We start from the raw sequence: 17983 nt of genomic DNA, 5'->3' as shown, positions 1-17983 counted from the left end.
AACCTTTAAATCAAAAGAAAAAGGAGATGAACTAATCAATAAGGAGCCTTTCATTTATTTCTTTCTTTTCTCCAGGCAGAATCCCCAGACATAACAATGAAATCTGTCTGGTCTAAGCCAAATGGATACCATTAAAGGTTATTTGACAAAGATATCTTGACCCACACAGAATGAGTTTAATTTACATCCGTATTTGCTGACTTCTTGGGCAGACTCCCGGAAAAATAAAAATTAACTCCACCAGGCCCCTGGTGGTCTGTTGTTCTATCAATTTTGCCTCTGGCGTAAATTTCTGTGGGAGACCTGATAAATGTTTCCTCATTTGGGGTTGTGCGTGGAAGAGAAAATGCAGGCTCTCCTTCAGGGAATCTCACTGTTTCTTTAGGGATTTTAATAGGTTCTGTTATCTTCGTAGACTGACAGAAATTTGTAAATAAGGAACTTTGGGTTTCCTAGAATATTGATATCTTGTTGTTAGTTGATTGGGGTTTTTTTCCCCCCTTTAAAAGGAGCCAGTGAGGCATATTCATAAATTTCATATATGGCAATTTCAAGGAAATGTCTATATTCAGCTGCTAGGTAAGGACACTTACAATAATGCTGTGTGTGCTCCTAACTTTCTTTGTTTATCAGTATTTGTAACGTAAAGTGAATGAGAATGAAAACAAGCAGTACCGTTAGATACAATCGCTTAATAGGAAAGTAAAAAGTAGGAGCTTCTACCTATAAATATTGATGGCTACAGAGGGGTCGATTTACGACTACTCTTGAAATTGAGACTCTTTTTAGCAAACCTCAGACAGAAAGCTGAAACCACGCATGAAAAATTACCAGACTCATCTGTACTTGCTTGAAAACGATCTTTCATTTCTTTTCCTAAAACCCAATCTTTATACATTCTGATGTGATGTGTTGTAGTCAAAAGGAGATTCCAGAGTTTAGAGTTTGTATCACCTGGTGATCCCAACCACCTCTTTTCTGGAGATCATATGTTGCCCCACATGAAAGGGATAATAAATTTGTCTGATAAGTGAATTCACTTGCATTCCACAAATACCGATGTTTCCCAAGAGAGTATTTTATGTCTGCTGCTGGGACTTTGTATGCCCTCAAGATTCCCTCTCCTGCATGACATGAGCCCCCAAACGCCTCTCTCTGTCTGTGGGCTCCACGCCTGCACATGTGCTTGTTAAGACCTCTCCTTGGCCAGCGTCTCTGGCTCTCGGCGGATCCAGAAGCGAACCGCCTTCAATTCCAAACCACGTCCCACGCTCTCTCTCTCTCCCCCTCAACTCCCTTCAAAGAAGTAAAGCAGTGAAACTGATTTCCCGTATTTGTCCCACTTTTCAGCTCAGGGTAAAACCAGAAACCCAGCCCCTCTCCCCTCCTTACTCCTGAGTCCGAATGCTCCCTCCTGCCCCGGGACCCTCATTCCTGGCCCCTCGCTCACGGCTCTTGACGCCGACTGGTTCTAGTTACCTATTAAGGAATGAATGAACAGTTTTACTTAAACCTGTAGGAACTGCCTCTGCTCCACTGGTCTTTCTGTTTCTCCAGTGACACTGTTCAAAGCTAAAGGTGATGATCCCATATCCCACTTGTTAATCACGGACACGCTCTAGGCCATCCGGGCTGCTGTCAGCGGCTCTTCAACGCTCTGTTAAGCAATTTCGCCCCCGACCTCTGCCTCCCCGGTAGAAGAATGAACTTCCCTCTCCCTTCTGAAGACCGGATCTTCCAGACTGTCCCCGCACGCTCGTTCTTCGTGTACCTGAGAGTTGAACAAGCCACTCGGGGGAGGTAATCAGATTCAATTTTATTTTTGGCTCACGCTGCTTTTTAAAATGCGTTCAGCAGAGACAGTCCTTTCCTTGGAACCAGCTGAAAATCCAGGCAGCTCCAGGGATATTTCTGGTCTCTGTCCAGTAATAGGACGTCCTTCATTGGCTTTCACTGGCGCTCACAGACTCAATTCCGTAACGAGGAACTTCTAGTCCTTGTTAATTATCGTCATTGCAACGTACCTGGAAGGTGAGGCCCCTCCTGCCTTTGCCACAGAGGATGCTCTTCGTACAGCGACCTCGGGGGTCCTGTTTTCTCTCTTTTCTTGAGCTGCGTGGTCTCACTGGGTCTCAGTGGTTTCCCACAAACGATGCCTTTTAGTGTCCAGGTCTTGCTCTAAGGGCTCTCGTGTGTCGCTGGCACACCCCACCCCTGCCTGCGTGGTGCTGACCCTTTGGGCTGGCTGCCCCCATGGCCCTGGTGACCAGGGTCATTCCCACAGACTCTCTGCCCTGGGCTCCTTCCCTGCCAGCCCCGGCTCCCACCTTGTTGGCCAGAATGTCACAGAACTCGGACTTAGGGACCACACAAGGGAACCTTCCCATGGCCTTTGTAGATCATGGGACACCTGAGCTGTTCTGTGCTCTGCTCAGGAGCTGACAGGGGCATCAGCACGGGCTGTGCCTGTCCCCAGTCCCCCGGTCACCTGCCCGCATCTGAGTTTGTGCTTCTTGGTGGAGTTAAACACCAGCTTGCCGTGTCTCCCTGAGTAGTGCCGCAATGTCAGTGTACGAGAGGGGTCCCATGAAGCCCCCTTCCCACTGGCTTAGGGGGTGGGGGAGAGAAGCTGTGGAAAAGCATTCATGGCCACATTTGCATATCGTGTGCCTGAACGAGGCATGGGAGCAATAGACCTATAGAGGTGGACATTGACAGAGAAATCAGTTTCAGTAGATAGATAAAATAAACACATGCACTCACCGTGCTGCCAGAGGCTCCATGTTACCATCTGGGAGATCCTAAAATGCCTGAATTGTCATTGAAGGAGGGGATCCTTTTTTAAAAATAATTAATTAGTTAATTTTCAGTATTCATTGTTTTTTTTCATTTATTTATTTTCAGCATAAGAGTATCATTATTTTTTCACCACACCCAGTGCTCCATGCAATCCGTGCCCTCTTTATAATACCCACCACCTGGTACCCTGACCTCCCACCCCCCGCCACTTCAAAACCCTCAGATTGTTTTTCAGAGTCCACAGTCTCTCATGGTTCACCTCCCCTTCCAATTTCCCCCAACTCCCTTCTCCTCTCTATCTCCCCATGTCCTCCATGCTATTTGTTATGCTCCACAAATAAGTGAAACCATATGATAATTGACTCTCTCTGCTTGACTTATTTCACTTAGCATAATGTCCTCCAGTCCCGTCCATGTTGCTACAAAAGTTGGGTATTCATCCTTTCTGATGGAGGCATCATACTGCATAGTGTATGGACCACATCTTCCTATCCATTCATCCGTTGAAGGGCATCTTGGTTCTTTCCACAGTTTGGCGACCATGGCCATTGCTGCTATAAACATTGGGGTACAGATGGTCCTTCTTTTCACTACATCTGTATCTTTGGGGTAAATACCCAGGAGTGCAATTGCAGGGTTATAGGGAAGCTCTATTTTTAATTTCATCAGGAATCTCCACACTGTTTTCCAAAGTGGCTTCACCAACCTGCATTCCCACCAACAGTGTAAGAGGGTTCCCCTTTCTCCACAACCTCTCCAACACATGTTGCTTCCTGTCTTGTTAATTTTGGCCATTCTAACTGGTGTAAGGTGCTATCTCAATGTGGTTTTAATTTGAATCTCCCTGATGACTAGTGATGAAGAACATTTTTTCATGTGTCTGATAGCCATTTGTATGTCTTCATTGGAGAAGTGTCTGTTCATATCTTATGACCATTTTTTGATATGATTGTCTGTTTTGTGTGTGTTGAGTTTGAGGAGTTCATTATAAATCCTGGATATCAATCTTTTGTCTGCACTGTCATTTGCAAATATCTTCTCCCATTCCGTGGGTCGCCTCTTTGTTTTCTTGACTGTTTCCTTGGCTGTGCAGAAGCTTTTCATCTTGATGAAGTCCCAGAAGTTCATCTTCACTTTTGTTTCCTTTGCCTTTGGAGATGTATCTTGAAAGAAGTTGCTGTGGCTGATATCGAAGAGGTTACTGCCTATGTTCTCCTCTAGGATTCTGATGGATTCCTGTCTCACATTGAGGTCTTTTATCCATTTTGAGTTTATCTTTGTGTATGGTGTAAGAGAATGGTCGAGTTTCATTCTTCTACATATAGCTGCCCAGTTTTCCCAGCACCATTTATTGAAGAGACTGTCTTTTTTCCACTGTATATTTTTTCCTGCTTTGTCGAAGATTATTTGACCATAGAGTTGAGTCCATATCTGGGCTTTCTACTCTGTTCCACTGGTCTATGTGTCTGTTTTTATGCCAGTACCATGCTGTCTTGGTATCGCAGCTTTGTAGTAAATCTTGAAATCAGGTAATGTGATGCCCCAGTTTTATTTTTGTTTTTCAACATTGCCTTAGCGATTCGGGGTCTCTTCTGATTCCATACAAATTTTTGGATTATTTGCTCCATCAATTTGAAAAATACCAGTGGAATTTTGATTGGAATGGCATTAAAAGTATAGATTGCTCTAGGCAGTATAGACATTTTAACAACGTTTATTCTTCCGATCCAAGAGCATGGAGTGGTCTTCTATCTTTTTGTGTCTCCTTCAATTTCTTTCATGAGTGTTCTGTAGTTCCTCGAGTACAGATCCTTTACCTCTTTGGTTAGGTTTATTCCCAGGTATCTTATGGTTCTTGGTGCTATAGTAAATGGAATCAACTCTCTAATTTCCCTTTCTGTATTTTCATTGTTAGTGTATAAGAAAGCCACTGATTTCTGTACATTGACTTTGTATCCTGCCACGTTGCTGAATTGCTGTCTGATTTTTTTTTTCTGGATATAGTCTTTGAACCCCAATGACACCGTCAGTCTGATGCAGATAATATTTAGTGACCTTGGCTATGAGCCACACCAGAGGCAGCTCGAAGGTCTAAGCAGATGACACCCACCCATGCCCATTTCCCGAGTTCCTAGGTAGCGTGTTCCCCTTCTCTTTAAATAACATTGTGTCTTGTGGGCTGTGCTGGCAAAGTCACCAGACTTTAGTGAGAACTGACCTCGGTGAACTTGACCTTGTAAAAACAAGAAACTGATGTCCAGAGTCATGCTGCTGTCGTGCCCTCAGCTAATGGTCACCGTCCGCGTCCCATGAGTGTGTTTGCAGTCGGCGGGTGGAACTACAAGAGGAAGGCTTCTTGACAGCTCTGGCTGCATTTCCCTCCTACCGCAGCCCGCGTTTATTCATTTTCTGTCCCCCCACTGCCAGCACGGTTCATGGCTTACACAGGGGACCCCAGCAATCATGGCTGTTTGAAAAATACGGAGTTCTCTTGCTGCCATCTCAGATAAAAATATTTGAAAATGCTTTCTGGACGCTTTTTAGAAATGCCAACCCTCCAAAGGAAAAAGGTTGGTAGTGAGTATTATTATAATGTTGTCTCATCTTAAACTTACCAGCGATTTTAACTCAGCCGTTGTCTCCTCTCATCATTGTACTGTATCTCGAATGCCCAGGAGACATTTCTCTGCAAACCCCAGGCCTGGGCTCTCTTGCTCCCTGCCAGCATCCCCGGGGGGAGAACGGTGTTCCTGGGGCAGCTTACACTGCTGGTACCTGGAGCTGCCATTCTCATCCTTAGGTGTGCACCAGGATCAACTGCGGAGCCAGTTAGAAATGCAGAGTCCTTCGTTGCACTCCTGACAATGATGATTAAAGAGGGCCAGGGGAGGGCTAAGCTGTGCGCGTGTGTGCCAAGCCCCAGAGGATGCACTCCTGTAGGTAAACTGTGAAGCCTGTTTTTAGGAATGCTGGAGGTATTTGCACACAGTAGGTGCTCAGGTGAGCATACTTCTAGCACGTCGCAGGGCCGGGCCCCCACAGAGGGGCCGCACTGAGGGGTAAAGGGCCCAGGAGCCTGGCTCTGCGACCGGGCGCCTTCTTTATCAAAGGGCGGTAACACACCTGCCCTTGCTCTCAGTGCAGAGCGAAAGCCCTGACTGCAGAGGAAGCTCTCTCCCCTCTGGCTTCCATTTCCTTGGTGATCAACCCAGGAGCCTGACAGCCCCCAGTGAGGAGGAGAACGCGTGCGTCTGGCCTTTGATAACTTTTCTTTGTGGAACCAGGAAACGAGGCAGCTTGGTAAAGTGTGATTCATACCCACGGGGAAAGCTTGAGTCTCCCTCTTACATAGACAGCTGAGCTGATCTATCTTGTGATTGTGTGTCCTGCAGTCCCGGGGTGTCAGAGGGAGGACTTCAGGAGAATAGCACTCCCTACTCCCTGGGTCACCCACACTCCTCCACGGACCCCAAGGCCGAAGCACTGGTGTGAGTCCTGCTAACTGCTGAAACACAAGCAAAACGCTGAGTTTTCTTTGGAGTCTTTTCGTTGAACAGACTCATTCCAGAGGACTCTGGCTACGGAGACAGCCTCCTGAAGCACTGGCATCGGGCCCCATGCACGTAAACGTCTCCATCACATGCCTGAGGGACCCTGCCACTTTGCACGTGAGCCCTACTTTCCAGTCCTTAAGAGGGAAAAACAACTGAAGTCTCAAGTCCAGTTATGCGAAGGCAGAGGGAAAAGAGGAAAAAGGTAGTTGAAAGCAGAGACGGGGCCTCTATCATTTGCTACGTTTGTGTTTTGCTCCTTTCATCCCCGAATAACAATCCGGCAAGGACAAGCAAGGCAGAGCAGCAAGACAGCTGGCCCGAGTGACCGAGAAAGGCCTCCGCCACCCCGGCTTCCTGCTGCTCCCTCCGCGCAGTCTGCCAGTCCCTCCTCCTCGGGGCGCACGGCTGAGAGGACAGGCCCGGCTCTGTTCTCCTGACCGCACAGACTCACAAAGCCGGGTGCTATTTCTGGGGTGCACGGAGCCTCTTCTTGGTTGTTTCCCTCCCGTAGAAGGTTCTCACCTCCCTTGGGACACCCGGGAACCAGGGACGTTCGTCCCACAGAGTTTTGTGGCTTCTGTGGTTTCTTTTCTATGTGGTCGTCGCCTCCTCTGCCTCCTAGAGGCCGTTGCTGTCACGAGGTCCTGACGATGCCAAGGGGGAGAGCGCAGCGGGCGTCCGGCGGCCCTACCCCCCACCCCGGGGGACCCACTCTGTTCGGAGGCAGGTCCTTCGGAGAGTGACACAGGATTCTGACTGCCGTAGTCACACCGCAAGAGAGGCAGCCTTCCTGGCTGCCTCAGCACAGAGGACCTAGAGAACGTCGTGTGCCCTTCTCAGGTCAGTGCTGTAAAACGTTCTGGAACAGGTCAGAGAAGATGGCAGAGGCAAGCGCTAGAAGCAGGTGTGGGGCATTGCCTAGAAAACCAGGTACTGTGAGGAGCGGAGCGCTAACAGCCTTGTTCGTCGATGTTCAAAATCCACTGGAGAGAGGTCGGCAGGCGGACAGACGGGGTGGACAGACAGAGAGAGGCTGCCGTGCCCTCCCCTGTCCTGGAGACGAGAAGGCACAGTATCGTGACATGTTTACCACCAGGCTCCGTGATTGGTCGAAGCTGGAGCCCAGAAGTTGCCTCCCCCACCCCACACCCCCGCCCAGCTGCTGCTTCTCCCCTGCAGCTTTGGACCCCCCCGGAGCACGGGGTCTGCAGAGCAGACTCGGCCCTGGCGACTGGAGGAGCTGGGGCTAAAAGCCAAGGCAAGGTGGCCGTCAAGGGACAGATTGGGCTGCTGAGTGGCAAGAATGAGGTGGAAGGTAGTGTGCAAACGTGCCCGGTGTGGAAGGATCCTCTGGACACCGCTCTGCAGGTAGAGACTGGCTGGGGATCCGATGGGAGCGCTCCTTGACTTAATGCTCTTCCCTTCCAGCCTTTTCTCGAAATTAACTTTAAGATCTTGCATTCTTTTTGGATAAAAAAGTGAAGTGTGTTATTTAGTCTAGATTATAGTAATTATATTAATAATTGCTAATTATAATATAGTTACATATTATATAATAATGTAAATATTAATAATTATTAGTATAGATTAATAATTAGATTAATATTATATTAAGCTGTGGCCATTTTGTTTTCTATCCTTATTTTTAAAGCAAAACCAAACACAACCCCTAAGGCACACTCATTAAAATATAGTTTTCCTCTTAGGGCATGCAATTTTGAATTGGAGAGGCCTATTTTAGATTTTTGTGCTAAGTTTCTGAATTTGTATTGTCCCCCCACCTCCCCACTGCAACAGAGAATGTTAGAGGAGGCCTAGTGGGGGGCTGGGGCATTGGGCACACCCCAGAGATAACACAGCCACAGCTCCCCTCTCCTCATACCCCCTCAGGGGTGGCTTTGTAGGAAGCCACGAAGACGCATGCCAGCCCCTTCCACCTGCTCACCCCACAGCCAGGGGCATATGTTGGGGGCGGGGGGGGAGACCAGAACGCCTCTCTGCCCAGCAGAGATGAGAGAGCCCTCTTCTACATCAGTGGTGGTTGAGTGGGGAGCCGGCTTCTCCCAAGTGGCAGTGATGAGACTGGGCCTCTCTCGTCCTGCTGAGTGGCATCAGAGGAAGCCAGCTGAAACAGAAGTTTATGCTGGAGACATTGACACCCTGCTCTGGACACGTGACGGGACATCTGTAAGGATCTCCACAAGGATACAGTAAAACTCTACTCCGCTCACCAACAGGACCGACTCACTTACGGGGCGCTCAAACCAGTGAAAACAGACTACGCGTGCTTCTTGAGTCCCAGCACAATATGTATCAAGAAAGACCACCTGCTGGGGGAAAATCGAAGCTAAAGAATTTCAGAAAGATGAGAATTCTATGGAGTGGGCTTACCTCCCACAAAGCAACCAAACCAAAAATCAATACCGGAAAGATGGCGGGCAGATTTCCAAATAGTTGGAAACTAAACGGTGCCCTTCTGTATATTCCATGGATCGAAAAGGAAGTCTTGAAGTAATTAGAAAGATGTGTTGAACTACATGAAAATGGAAATAGTGCGTACTGATTGTGAGACACCGCGAAAACAGTGCAGACAGGAAAATGTCTATCGCTGAATACGTATGTTAGAAGAGAGGAAGGTCTCAGTTGATGGTCTAAGTTCCTACCTCAAGAACCGGGGAAAAAGTGAGCAAAATAAAACCAAAGCAAGCAAACAGAAATCAGCGAAGTTGAAAAAAGTAAAGGAAATCGATGAAACAGAGGGCTGGCTGGTTGCCGATAACCTGAAATGACACATCTGAAGAAAGAGGGACAAAAAAGAGAACAGACACCAACCGCTGTCTATCAGGAGTAAACGGGATTTCGCCAGAGACCGTGCAGACACCAGAAAGATCGAGAGGAAAACTGTAACTGTCACAAACACCAGCTTAGGTGAAATGGACCAATTCCTCAAAAAGCACAAACGGCCTCAATTTACCCAATGAAATACGTAACTGAATCAAGGAAATGAACTTAGAATTTAAATCTCCCCAAAAAGAAAGTTCCCGTTCCCAGTGGTTTCACTGGAGAATTCTATCAAATGTTTAAAAGAAAATTAACACTAAACTTACAAACTCTTACCTAGAAAATAGAGGTGAGAACACTTCCCACTTCATTTTATGAAGCTAGTATTACCCAGTGTGAAGACCAGACACAGAACACACACACACACACACACACACACACTCACTCACACACACACGGAACTGAAGATCGGTATCCCTCATGAATGAAAACGCAAAAAGACTTTTAATATTAACAACTGTAATTACACAGTATGTAGAAAGAATTATGTACCATGAATAATTTGTTGTGTCTTTTTTTCTGGAGATGCAAAGCTGGTACAATAATTTGAAAATCAGTCAAGATTAATCCACCATGTTAACAGGCTAAAGAAGAAAAAAAAATCACATGATCGTACCAACTGATGCAGAAAAAGCATTTGATAATTCAACATTCATCAGGATGAAAACACCCAGAAAAATATTGTTAGAGGAGACATCCTCAATTTGGTAAAGAGCGTCGACAAAAATATCCTACAGTTAACATAATATTTAATGGTGAAAAAATGAGTGTTTGCTCACGAGGTCAGAAAGAAGGCAAGGATGTCTGTTCTCACCATTCTTATTAAACAGAATGCTGGAAGTTCTAGCAAGTGTGCTAAGAAGAGAAATGAAATTAAAGTCAGATATACTGGAAAGGAAGAAACAAAATTGATCCTTTTGTAGATGATGCGATTGACTATGTGTAAAATCCCAAGGAATCTACTGAAAAAAAAGCGGGGGAAGGAAAAAAGTCTTGTAGAACTAATAAATGAGTTCATCAGGGTCACAGGATACAACATAAATGAAAAAACAATCAACTACATTTCTATATACTGGTAAAGTGCACCAAAATTAAAAATACAATAACATTTACAACTGCTCATAAAAAATGCTAATAGGTAAAAGTCTAACAGAAATGGGGAGAATCTGTATGCTGAAACCCGCAAAACCATGAGGAAAGCATGCAGAGAGCTGCCTGGGAGACACATCACATCTGTGGGTAAGAACACAGCATGGTCAGTAGTCTCATAGACAAGCAGTATCGCAATACTTCTCCCCAAATCACTATGCAGGTGTAATGCAATTCCTATCAAAATCATAGCAAAATTTTGTTTAGATACAGAGCTATCGATAGACAACATTGCCCTAAAATTTATTTGGAATAGTGAATAAATTAGAAGAGTTAAAACAAATTTTTTAAAGAGTTATTTATTTATTTTAGAGAGGGGAGGGCAGAGGGAAACAGAGAATCTCAAGCAGACTCCCTGCTGAGCTCAGAGCCCCACACCGGGCTCCATCTCACGACCCTGAGATCACGACCTGAGCCAAAACCAAGAGTCGGACACTTAACTGAGGCACCCAGGCATCCAAAACAATGTTTGTAAAGAAGAATAATGTGGGAAGAATTCATCCATTTAACTTAATGTCTTACTGTAAAGCTTCAGTAATCAAGACAGAGGTGAGGGGATAGATATGTAGATCATGAAACAGAGCAAAGAACCCAGAAGCAGACCCTTACCAACAGGGTTGATGGCTGTGGTCATTCTGCAGGATGTTACCGTTAAAGGGAACTGGGTAATGGGCCCATGGGATCTGTCTGTAGCGTCCCTTACAATTGCCCATGAACCTGCAATGATCTTAAAATCAAAAGTTTCATTCAGAAATATTTGAAGGCAATGGTAGCAGATTATATACAGATGTAATAAACAGACATGAGTAGATATCATTTATTTAAATTTTCAACTTGCCTTGGACAAGGCCAATATTAAACTTCATTGACTTGAAGAAATTGTTATGGTTGAAAGACCAAGTTTGGAATCAGATTGTATTTTATTTTTAAAATTAAAAAAAAATGAAACCCCTCACATAGGAGTTTGATATGTGTTGTATATTTCTTGGCTCTATTCACTGAAATATGTAAATATTGACTAGTCCACCAACAATGTGCACACTTTAGGGTCTGGGGGTGGCGGTTGGTCTCTCATTTTGATTTTCCCCTCAAGTATGCAAGAACTTCTTGAGGAAAGACTTCATTCCAGGTTCAGGGCCAGGAAAAAAAAATTCTTTGGAACCCTGTGTTAACGTTCCACTAATGCCAATTTTATGTAACATGTTCTCAGTCATTTGCATTATTATATTGTGATGATACAATAACCAACTCTTATGGGCAGTGTCTAAAACCTGCGTTGAGCTGTGAACTCAAATCCTGTCAATACTGGTGCCATCCATATCTTATGAGTAAGGTCAGAAGCTCTCAGTCTTGGAGTGCCCTTGAGACTATTAGTTAACACGTGAAAGAGAGTATTGTAGTTTGCCCATTATCACAAAAACAATTATGCTCACATGCTTCAAGATTTGTTCATTTGATACAAAGTAAAAACATGTGCTGAGCTCCAAGCTTCCTGCCAGCATCCAACTGCCCTGGTTGAGTGTTTGCCCTTGGACATGTGTGGGAGATGCGGTTTCCTAGGTATGTGACTGGAGTCTCCCACTGGGAAGGTCTGGACTTGAGTTTCAGTGGGAGAACTTCAGCTTTTTCTCCACATTGCCTGGTACAGGTACCATTCATGAGAACTTTCCAATGCACGATCCAAAAAGCACAAGCTCCAAAGCATAATCTTGTGATAATGCAAGACTCATCAGCACAATCTTAAATGAAATGTACAGCACAGTGTTTTGCTGTATTTGGTCATAATATTCCAAAACATTAAAGTTCCTTTCAGCAGATCTTGATTGAATGTGGCCAATGGACAGGCGTTCTGTTGGTTGCTGCAGGGAGATGGAGTTGGACAATTTGTAGTCACTGTTTTCAAGGTACGGCAGGAATTTTACTGTGAGATTGGGTAGGAATGGCCATTCAGAACGAGACCATAACAAGAGCAAAGATAAGAAATGTTTTTAGAGAAAATCAGGTAGTCCAATGTGTGTGTGTGTGTGTGTGTGTGTGTGTGTGTCTGTCTGTCTGTGCTCTGCATCTGTGTGTTTAATTCAGTATCATCTTTTCTTCATTTTTTTTTCAAGATCTTATTTTCAAGCACTGTCTGTACCCCACATGGGGCTCAAACTCATAACCGCGAGGTCAGGAGTCTCATGCTCTACCGACTGAGCCAGGCTCCCCATCATGTTTTCTTCATTTTAAACATTAACTGTTTAAATGATCCAAAAGGAATCTTTGAATATAAAGAGACCACTGAATTTCTCCAACTGGAATCATGCCCTCTTCCCCAGGCATGGCAGCAACCCCCTGCCCGGTTTAGTGAGTTTTCTGGGAAGACGAGGGTCCTCGGGAATGAAGGGAAGCTGCACGAACACGAGTCACTACCATTTCCTCTTAAACTCACAGTCAGAGGGGGACTTGGAAAATTAGTACAGGAGAGGTGTCCCTTGTTTGATGTGCAGAAAGGAGCTTCAACCTGGGGTGTAAGATGAACTTTGAAGACTGGAAACGCCTCTCTGGTGAATAATTGGAAACTTCCTCTGAGTCAGATAATTCTGCAAAGGAGATTATTTTTGTGGCCATATTTAAACATTAGTAATCACACCATTTTCTTTTATTACAGGTAATGTATGAAATTGTTGGAGCAATTGAAAAAAATAAAGACACTCTCTCACAGAATCTTCTATTTGTAATGAAAAGTAAGTTTTTTCCCCTATGGTTAAAATGCCACACACTCTTTCTTTCCCCATCTCTGAACACTGTCCTCAGCAATATGCCACCAGCGACAGGGGAATTGAAATATCTTTTACATTCTAAAGCCCAGAATAATAAAGAATGGATCTTGCCACAATGTACATTGGCTACAATCTAATTTGGAGTCTAGTAGAAACCATAATTTAACTAAGCTTTTAGCAGATAGAAATATAAAATACCTTTACCACTCTAGTGGTATGAATATAAAAAAGCTCTTTTGTGAAGACTAATGAAGATTAATACACCTTCCAAAATTATTTAGGCCACAGCAGGGTGAATTTCATTACTGAAGTTGATGTCTGGAGCATACCTAAGGGTGGTATTTTATTCTCGTACTTTCTGTTATAAAGAATTAATACCCACGAAGTAGAGGGAGGGCACAAATTCATATGTGCGCGCACACATGCTTATCTGTATATATCAACTGACAGCCTCTATCTAGTGAGTGAATCTCAGGCCTTTATGTACTTGTATCTATTTCTATAAAACAGGGGACTAAGTACATACTACACTTATATACTGTGCCCTTATATGTATCAATATGTATACTTCTGCCGACTCTAGTCATTCTTTCTCCATAGCGTTTCTGTAGCCCTTAGTTCTCGTTTCCCTAACAACCTTTTCAGTGAATTAAAATGTATCATCTTTGATGCTTTAAGTTGCTAGCCATGAGCTGGGTCATTTATCTTTCCTGAAAAAAAGAAGCCTGTGATCACCCTTCATGAGACAAATTGAGGGCTTTGAGCTGGAAATAATCACCGCTGGCTTGAGGACCGTATTTACCTTAAATCATGTGGTGCGGATGCCAGAGATCGTTTTTCAGGGGGACTTACTGAGCTGGTCTCTCAGAACTTAAAGCGATTGAGTTCTCTTAAAACTGAGACCAGCCGAAGGAGCGTGGGATTGGAATGACAGCATGTAGAAGAAAGGAATGGAAATAACGGACCCTGTTGATTATCACTGGAAAGATCTTCCTTCTAGTTTCCAATTATTTGAGTTTCCATTGATAGTGTATTACCATCTAAGTCATACCTTGCGTGAAGATCTAATATATAGTGTGGTTTTGAAGTTGGCGCAATGCCTTTTTCTTTATTTTTGCATTTCAGGGGATAGAATATGTATTTAGAGAAAGAATGTGATGGTTCGTGATATTGTCATTCTCCTTCCCTTAACAGAGTCCCTTTAAAGTCATTCTTTTGTGTATATTAAGTTCCAAGAGAACACAAGTGAGTCTTGTTTTGTTCTAAATTCTTTTGGCATCTGAGCAAGCAGACAAAATTTACAATAGATTCTTACATGTTTATACAGGAAGTGGCAGGTGTTTTCTATAAAGGTCCAGAGAATAAACATTTCAGGCTTTGCAAGCCATAAGGTCTCTGTTGCAACTTTTTAACTCTACTGTTACAATGACAGAGCAGGTGTAGATAATACAAATGGACATGCCTGTGTTCCAATAAAACTTTATTTACAGAAATGGGCAGTGGGCCAGATTTGGCACACAGGCCATAGTTCCTCACCCATTCTATCATATAAGAAAAAGATGTATGGTTGTGATAGTATTTTATGAATTTGTGAAATTGTTGATGCGGTAAATAGTTGTTAAAAGCGAGTATAATTTATAGATTTTTTAAAAATTTTTGAGTACCTTGCTAGATACTTTGTTTATAGTATCTAATTAAATCTTCCTATTATCAAAAAGCTCCCAGCTGAGAAAGGTTGTAAGGTCTGGTATGGGATCGTGAGCCAGCTGGCCAAAGGGAGGCAGGTAGCTTGGAGACACAGCTCAGGCAGAAATGCAGTGAGTGCTCTCACCTGTGCCTGAGATGTGAAATAAAGTCTCAAGTCTACTGTCTCCGAGTGCCTCTGTGCACTTGCTCATAAACTATTCATCTAAGTTCGGGTATCCTGGTGGACTGGCAGGAAAACACTGGATACAATGTTTACAGACCTCCTTCCGGGGACACTTCCCATTTCAACATCAGCATGAACTATTGATGTTGAAATGATTTCAAGTTGAAGTTAGAAAATTCATACCAAGAACTCCCATAAACCCTTTTCCCAATTCATTTTCCTCATTTCCCTTCTTTTATTCTGTCTTCTCCGTCCCATTCACCCTGCCTTCCACTCCCCACCATCTCTCCCTGTGTGTGCAAGTGTGCGCAGCATGTGCGTACGGACATACATGTGTGCATGTGTATGTGTGTGTGTGTGTGTGCACGTGCATGACATGTGTGTTCTGAATCATTTGAGACCTAGAAAAGGCCTCTTTGGTATGCATCTTGAGCTAAAGACATCATCTTACAAAACAACGGTCTGAGTATTGAACACTGACGCAGTGCTAACATCTAGACCCAAGTCCTATCCGTTTGCCGCTCACTCCAGCAATGGCTCCCATGATGATTTGCCCCAATTCAGGGCAGTCACTGCATTTAGCTGTCATTTCTCTTCAGTCTTCTTTAATTTGGGACATTCTCTCTGCTTATCTTTTTCTTTTTTTAAATGATACTTACTTATGTATTTATTTTTTTATTGAATTATAGTTAATATAAAAGGTTACATTATGTTCAGGTGCATACATTGATTTAACAGTTCTATACATTATTCAGTACCATGTTAAGCATAGTCACCCTCTGTCATCATAGAGGACTATTTCAGTATTGTGGACTATATTCCTTATGTTGCATTTTTCATCTGTGTAAATTATTTTATATCTGGAAGTTTGTACCTCTTAATTCCCTTCACCTGTTTCATTCTTCCAACTCACCTCCTCTCTGGAAATTACCAGTTTTTTCTCTTTATTTAAGAATTATTTTTATATTTTTGTTTGCTTTTATATTCCATATATAAATAAAAATCATATGGTATTCTTTGCCTGCCTATTTCACTTAGCAAAATACCCTGAAGGTCTATCCATGTTGTCCTGAATGGCCAGGTTTCATGCTTTGTTGTGGCTGAATAATATTCCACATCTTCTTTATCCATTCATCTCTTGAGGGACACTTATGTTGCTTCCATATCTTGGCTATTATAGATAACGTTGTAATAAACATAGAGGCATATACATCTTCACATCATTAATGTTTTAATTTTCTTTGGGTAAATGCACAGCAGTGGAATCCTGATACTTCTCTTTTAACTTTTGAAGGATCGTCCATACTGTTTTCCAAAGTGGCTTCACAAATTTACACTCTCATTAGAAGAGTACAAATTCCCTTTTCTTCATATCCTCACCAACACGTACTATTTCTTGGCCTTTTGGTACTAGGCATCTGATTGCTGTGAGATACTACCTCATGGTGGTTTTGATTTCCATGTCCTGATGATTAGAGGTGCTGAAAATCTTTTCATGTGTCTCTTGGCCATTAATATGTCCTCATTTGGAAAAATGTCTTCTTAGGTCCTCTGCCCATTTGTTTATTTTTATTATAATCCCAGTTTGTTCACATACAGTGTTATTAGTTTACAATGTAGTGATTCGACAATTCCATATATCACCCAGTGCTCAACAAGTGCACCCCCAATCCCTATATAACCTATTTAACTTATTTAACCCAACCACCATCTCCCTCCACTATGGTAACCATCGGTTTGTTCTCTGTAATGAAGAGCCTGTTTGTTGGTTTTTCTTTTTCCCCTTTGCTCATTTGTTTTTTTCTTTTTTTTTTAAATTTAATTTTATTTTTTCAGTGTTCCAAGATTCATTGTTTATGCTCATTTGTTTCTTAAATTCCACATATGAGTGAAATCATATGGTATTTGTTTTTCTCTGACTGACTTATTTCACTTTCTTTCATGACTGTCATTTTAAAACCTAAAGGCCAGTTATTCTGAAGACTGTCCCTCAATCTCGGCTTCTTTGCTGTTGGCTCCCATCGGCATCTGCACACCCCTTCTGGGCAGAAGCCCCACAGAGGAGCTCAACGGTCCTCACCCAACCCAGTCATAGGACGCACTGACTCTTTGAAACACCACTGGTGACACAGCCATGTTAAGGTGACACAGTTTAGGTTTCTGTAATGAAAGCTGCTGTTTTTCTCTGTCACTTCATAAGGAAGGTGAGGCAATCAATGTTCTCTTCCACATCAGACATTCACCTGCTGGCTCACATACATGATAGATTCTTGCCCAAATCAGCAATTTCTCTGATGGTTGCAAAATCACCATTTTCTACGCCCCATTTTCCCATCAATTGTGACATTCAAATGCAAGAACTCCCCTTTCTCATTAATTAACTAATTAAATTATTAGCAGAATGGGCTCATAGATTCTTATTTTATTAAATGACTCACAATCCATTACTTATCTTATTTTGATACTAACATTGTTCGAGATATGGCCAGTGAGCAGCCCTTCAAGCCAGCTCCGAGGTTCTTCTTCAGGTTCTCGTGATCTTGTTTAGCACCTCCTGATATTCTAGCCTTCCAGAATGTCCATGATTATTGGCTCTGCCTCCAAATCAGCCCTGTGCCCAAGAAGTCTAGATTTATTTTAGAGAAGAATGGTATTAAGAAACACTGAGGTCTAAGGGCTTGACGAGCTCATTTCTAACTGGGTTGTCTTTGCTCTGAGGCCCCTTCAGAATGAGACAACTGAAGATACGTAGATAAAATATGGGTGTGTAGCTCTATTTGAAAAATCATGAATTTATCCTGCTAGCCCTAAGTTGTATCCAACATCACGGGGCTCCATTTTGCCTTCCTACCTTCCCCAGTTGTTCTTCCCTTTTCTGACACTTCTGCCTAGTTTGTTTATCATGTAGTGACTTTCCTTTACATGCCTTGTCACTAAATATGTTAGTCTGCACAAGCAAAGTCATCTGGGTGTGGGAAAGGTAGAAAAATGGTTTTGCTGGCTCAACA

The 17983-nt window shown here is 43.3% G+C and overlaps 1 protein-coding gene across 3 annotated transcripts in view; it reads left to right on the top strand.

The window, feature by feature from the left end:
• Positions 1 to 17983, top strand: part of MYO16 (myosin XVI) — a 481948-nt gene that overhangs the window by 329079 nt on the left and 134886 nt on the right. For all 3 annotated transcript variants that reach the window (XM_045081327.1, XM_045081326.1, XM_045081325.1), the window contains exon 24: positions 12994 to 13069. In XM_045081327.1, coding sequence (XP_044937262.1) covers positions 12994 to 13069 — 76 coding nt within the window. The remainder of the gene's footprint in view (positions 1 to 12993; positions 13070 to 17983) is intronic.

This window comes from Mustela putorius, unplaced genomic scaffold (assembly GCF_011764305.1).
Source record: "Mustela putorius furo isolate JIRA1106 unplaced genomic scaffold, ASM1176430v1.1 tig00000551_pilon_pilon_pilon, whole genome shotgun sequence".
Taxonomy (NCBI): domain Eukaryota; kingdom Metazoa; phylum Chordata; class Mammalia; order Carnivora; family Mustelidae; genus Mustela; species Mustela putorius.
Note: the sequence above shows the minus strand (reverse complement) of the source record. Positions and strands in the feature narration are given on the sequence as shown.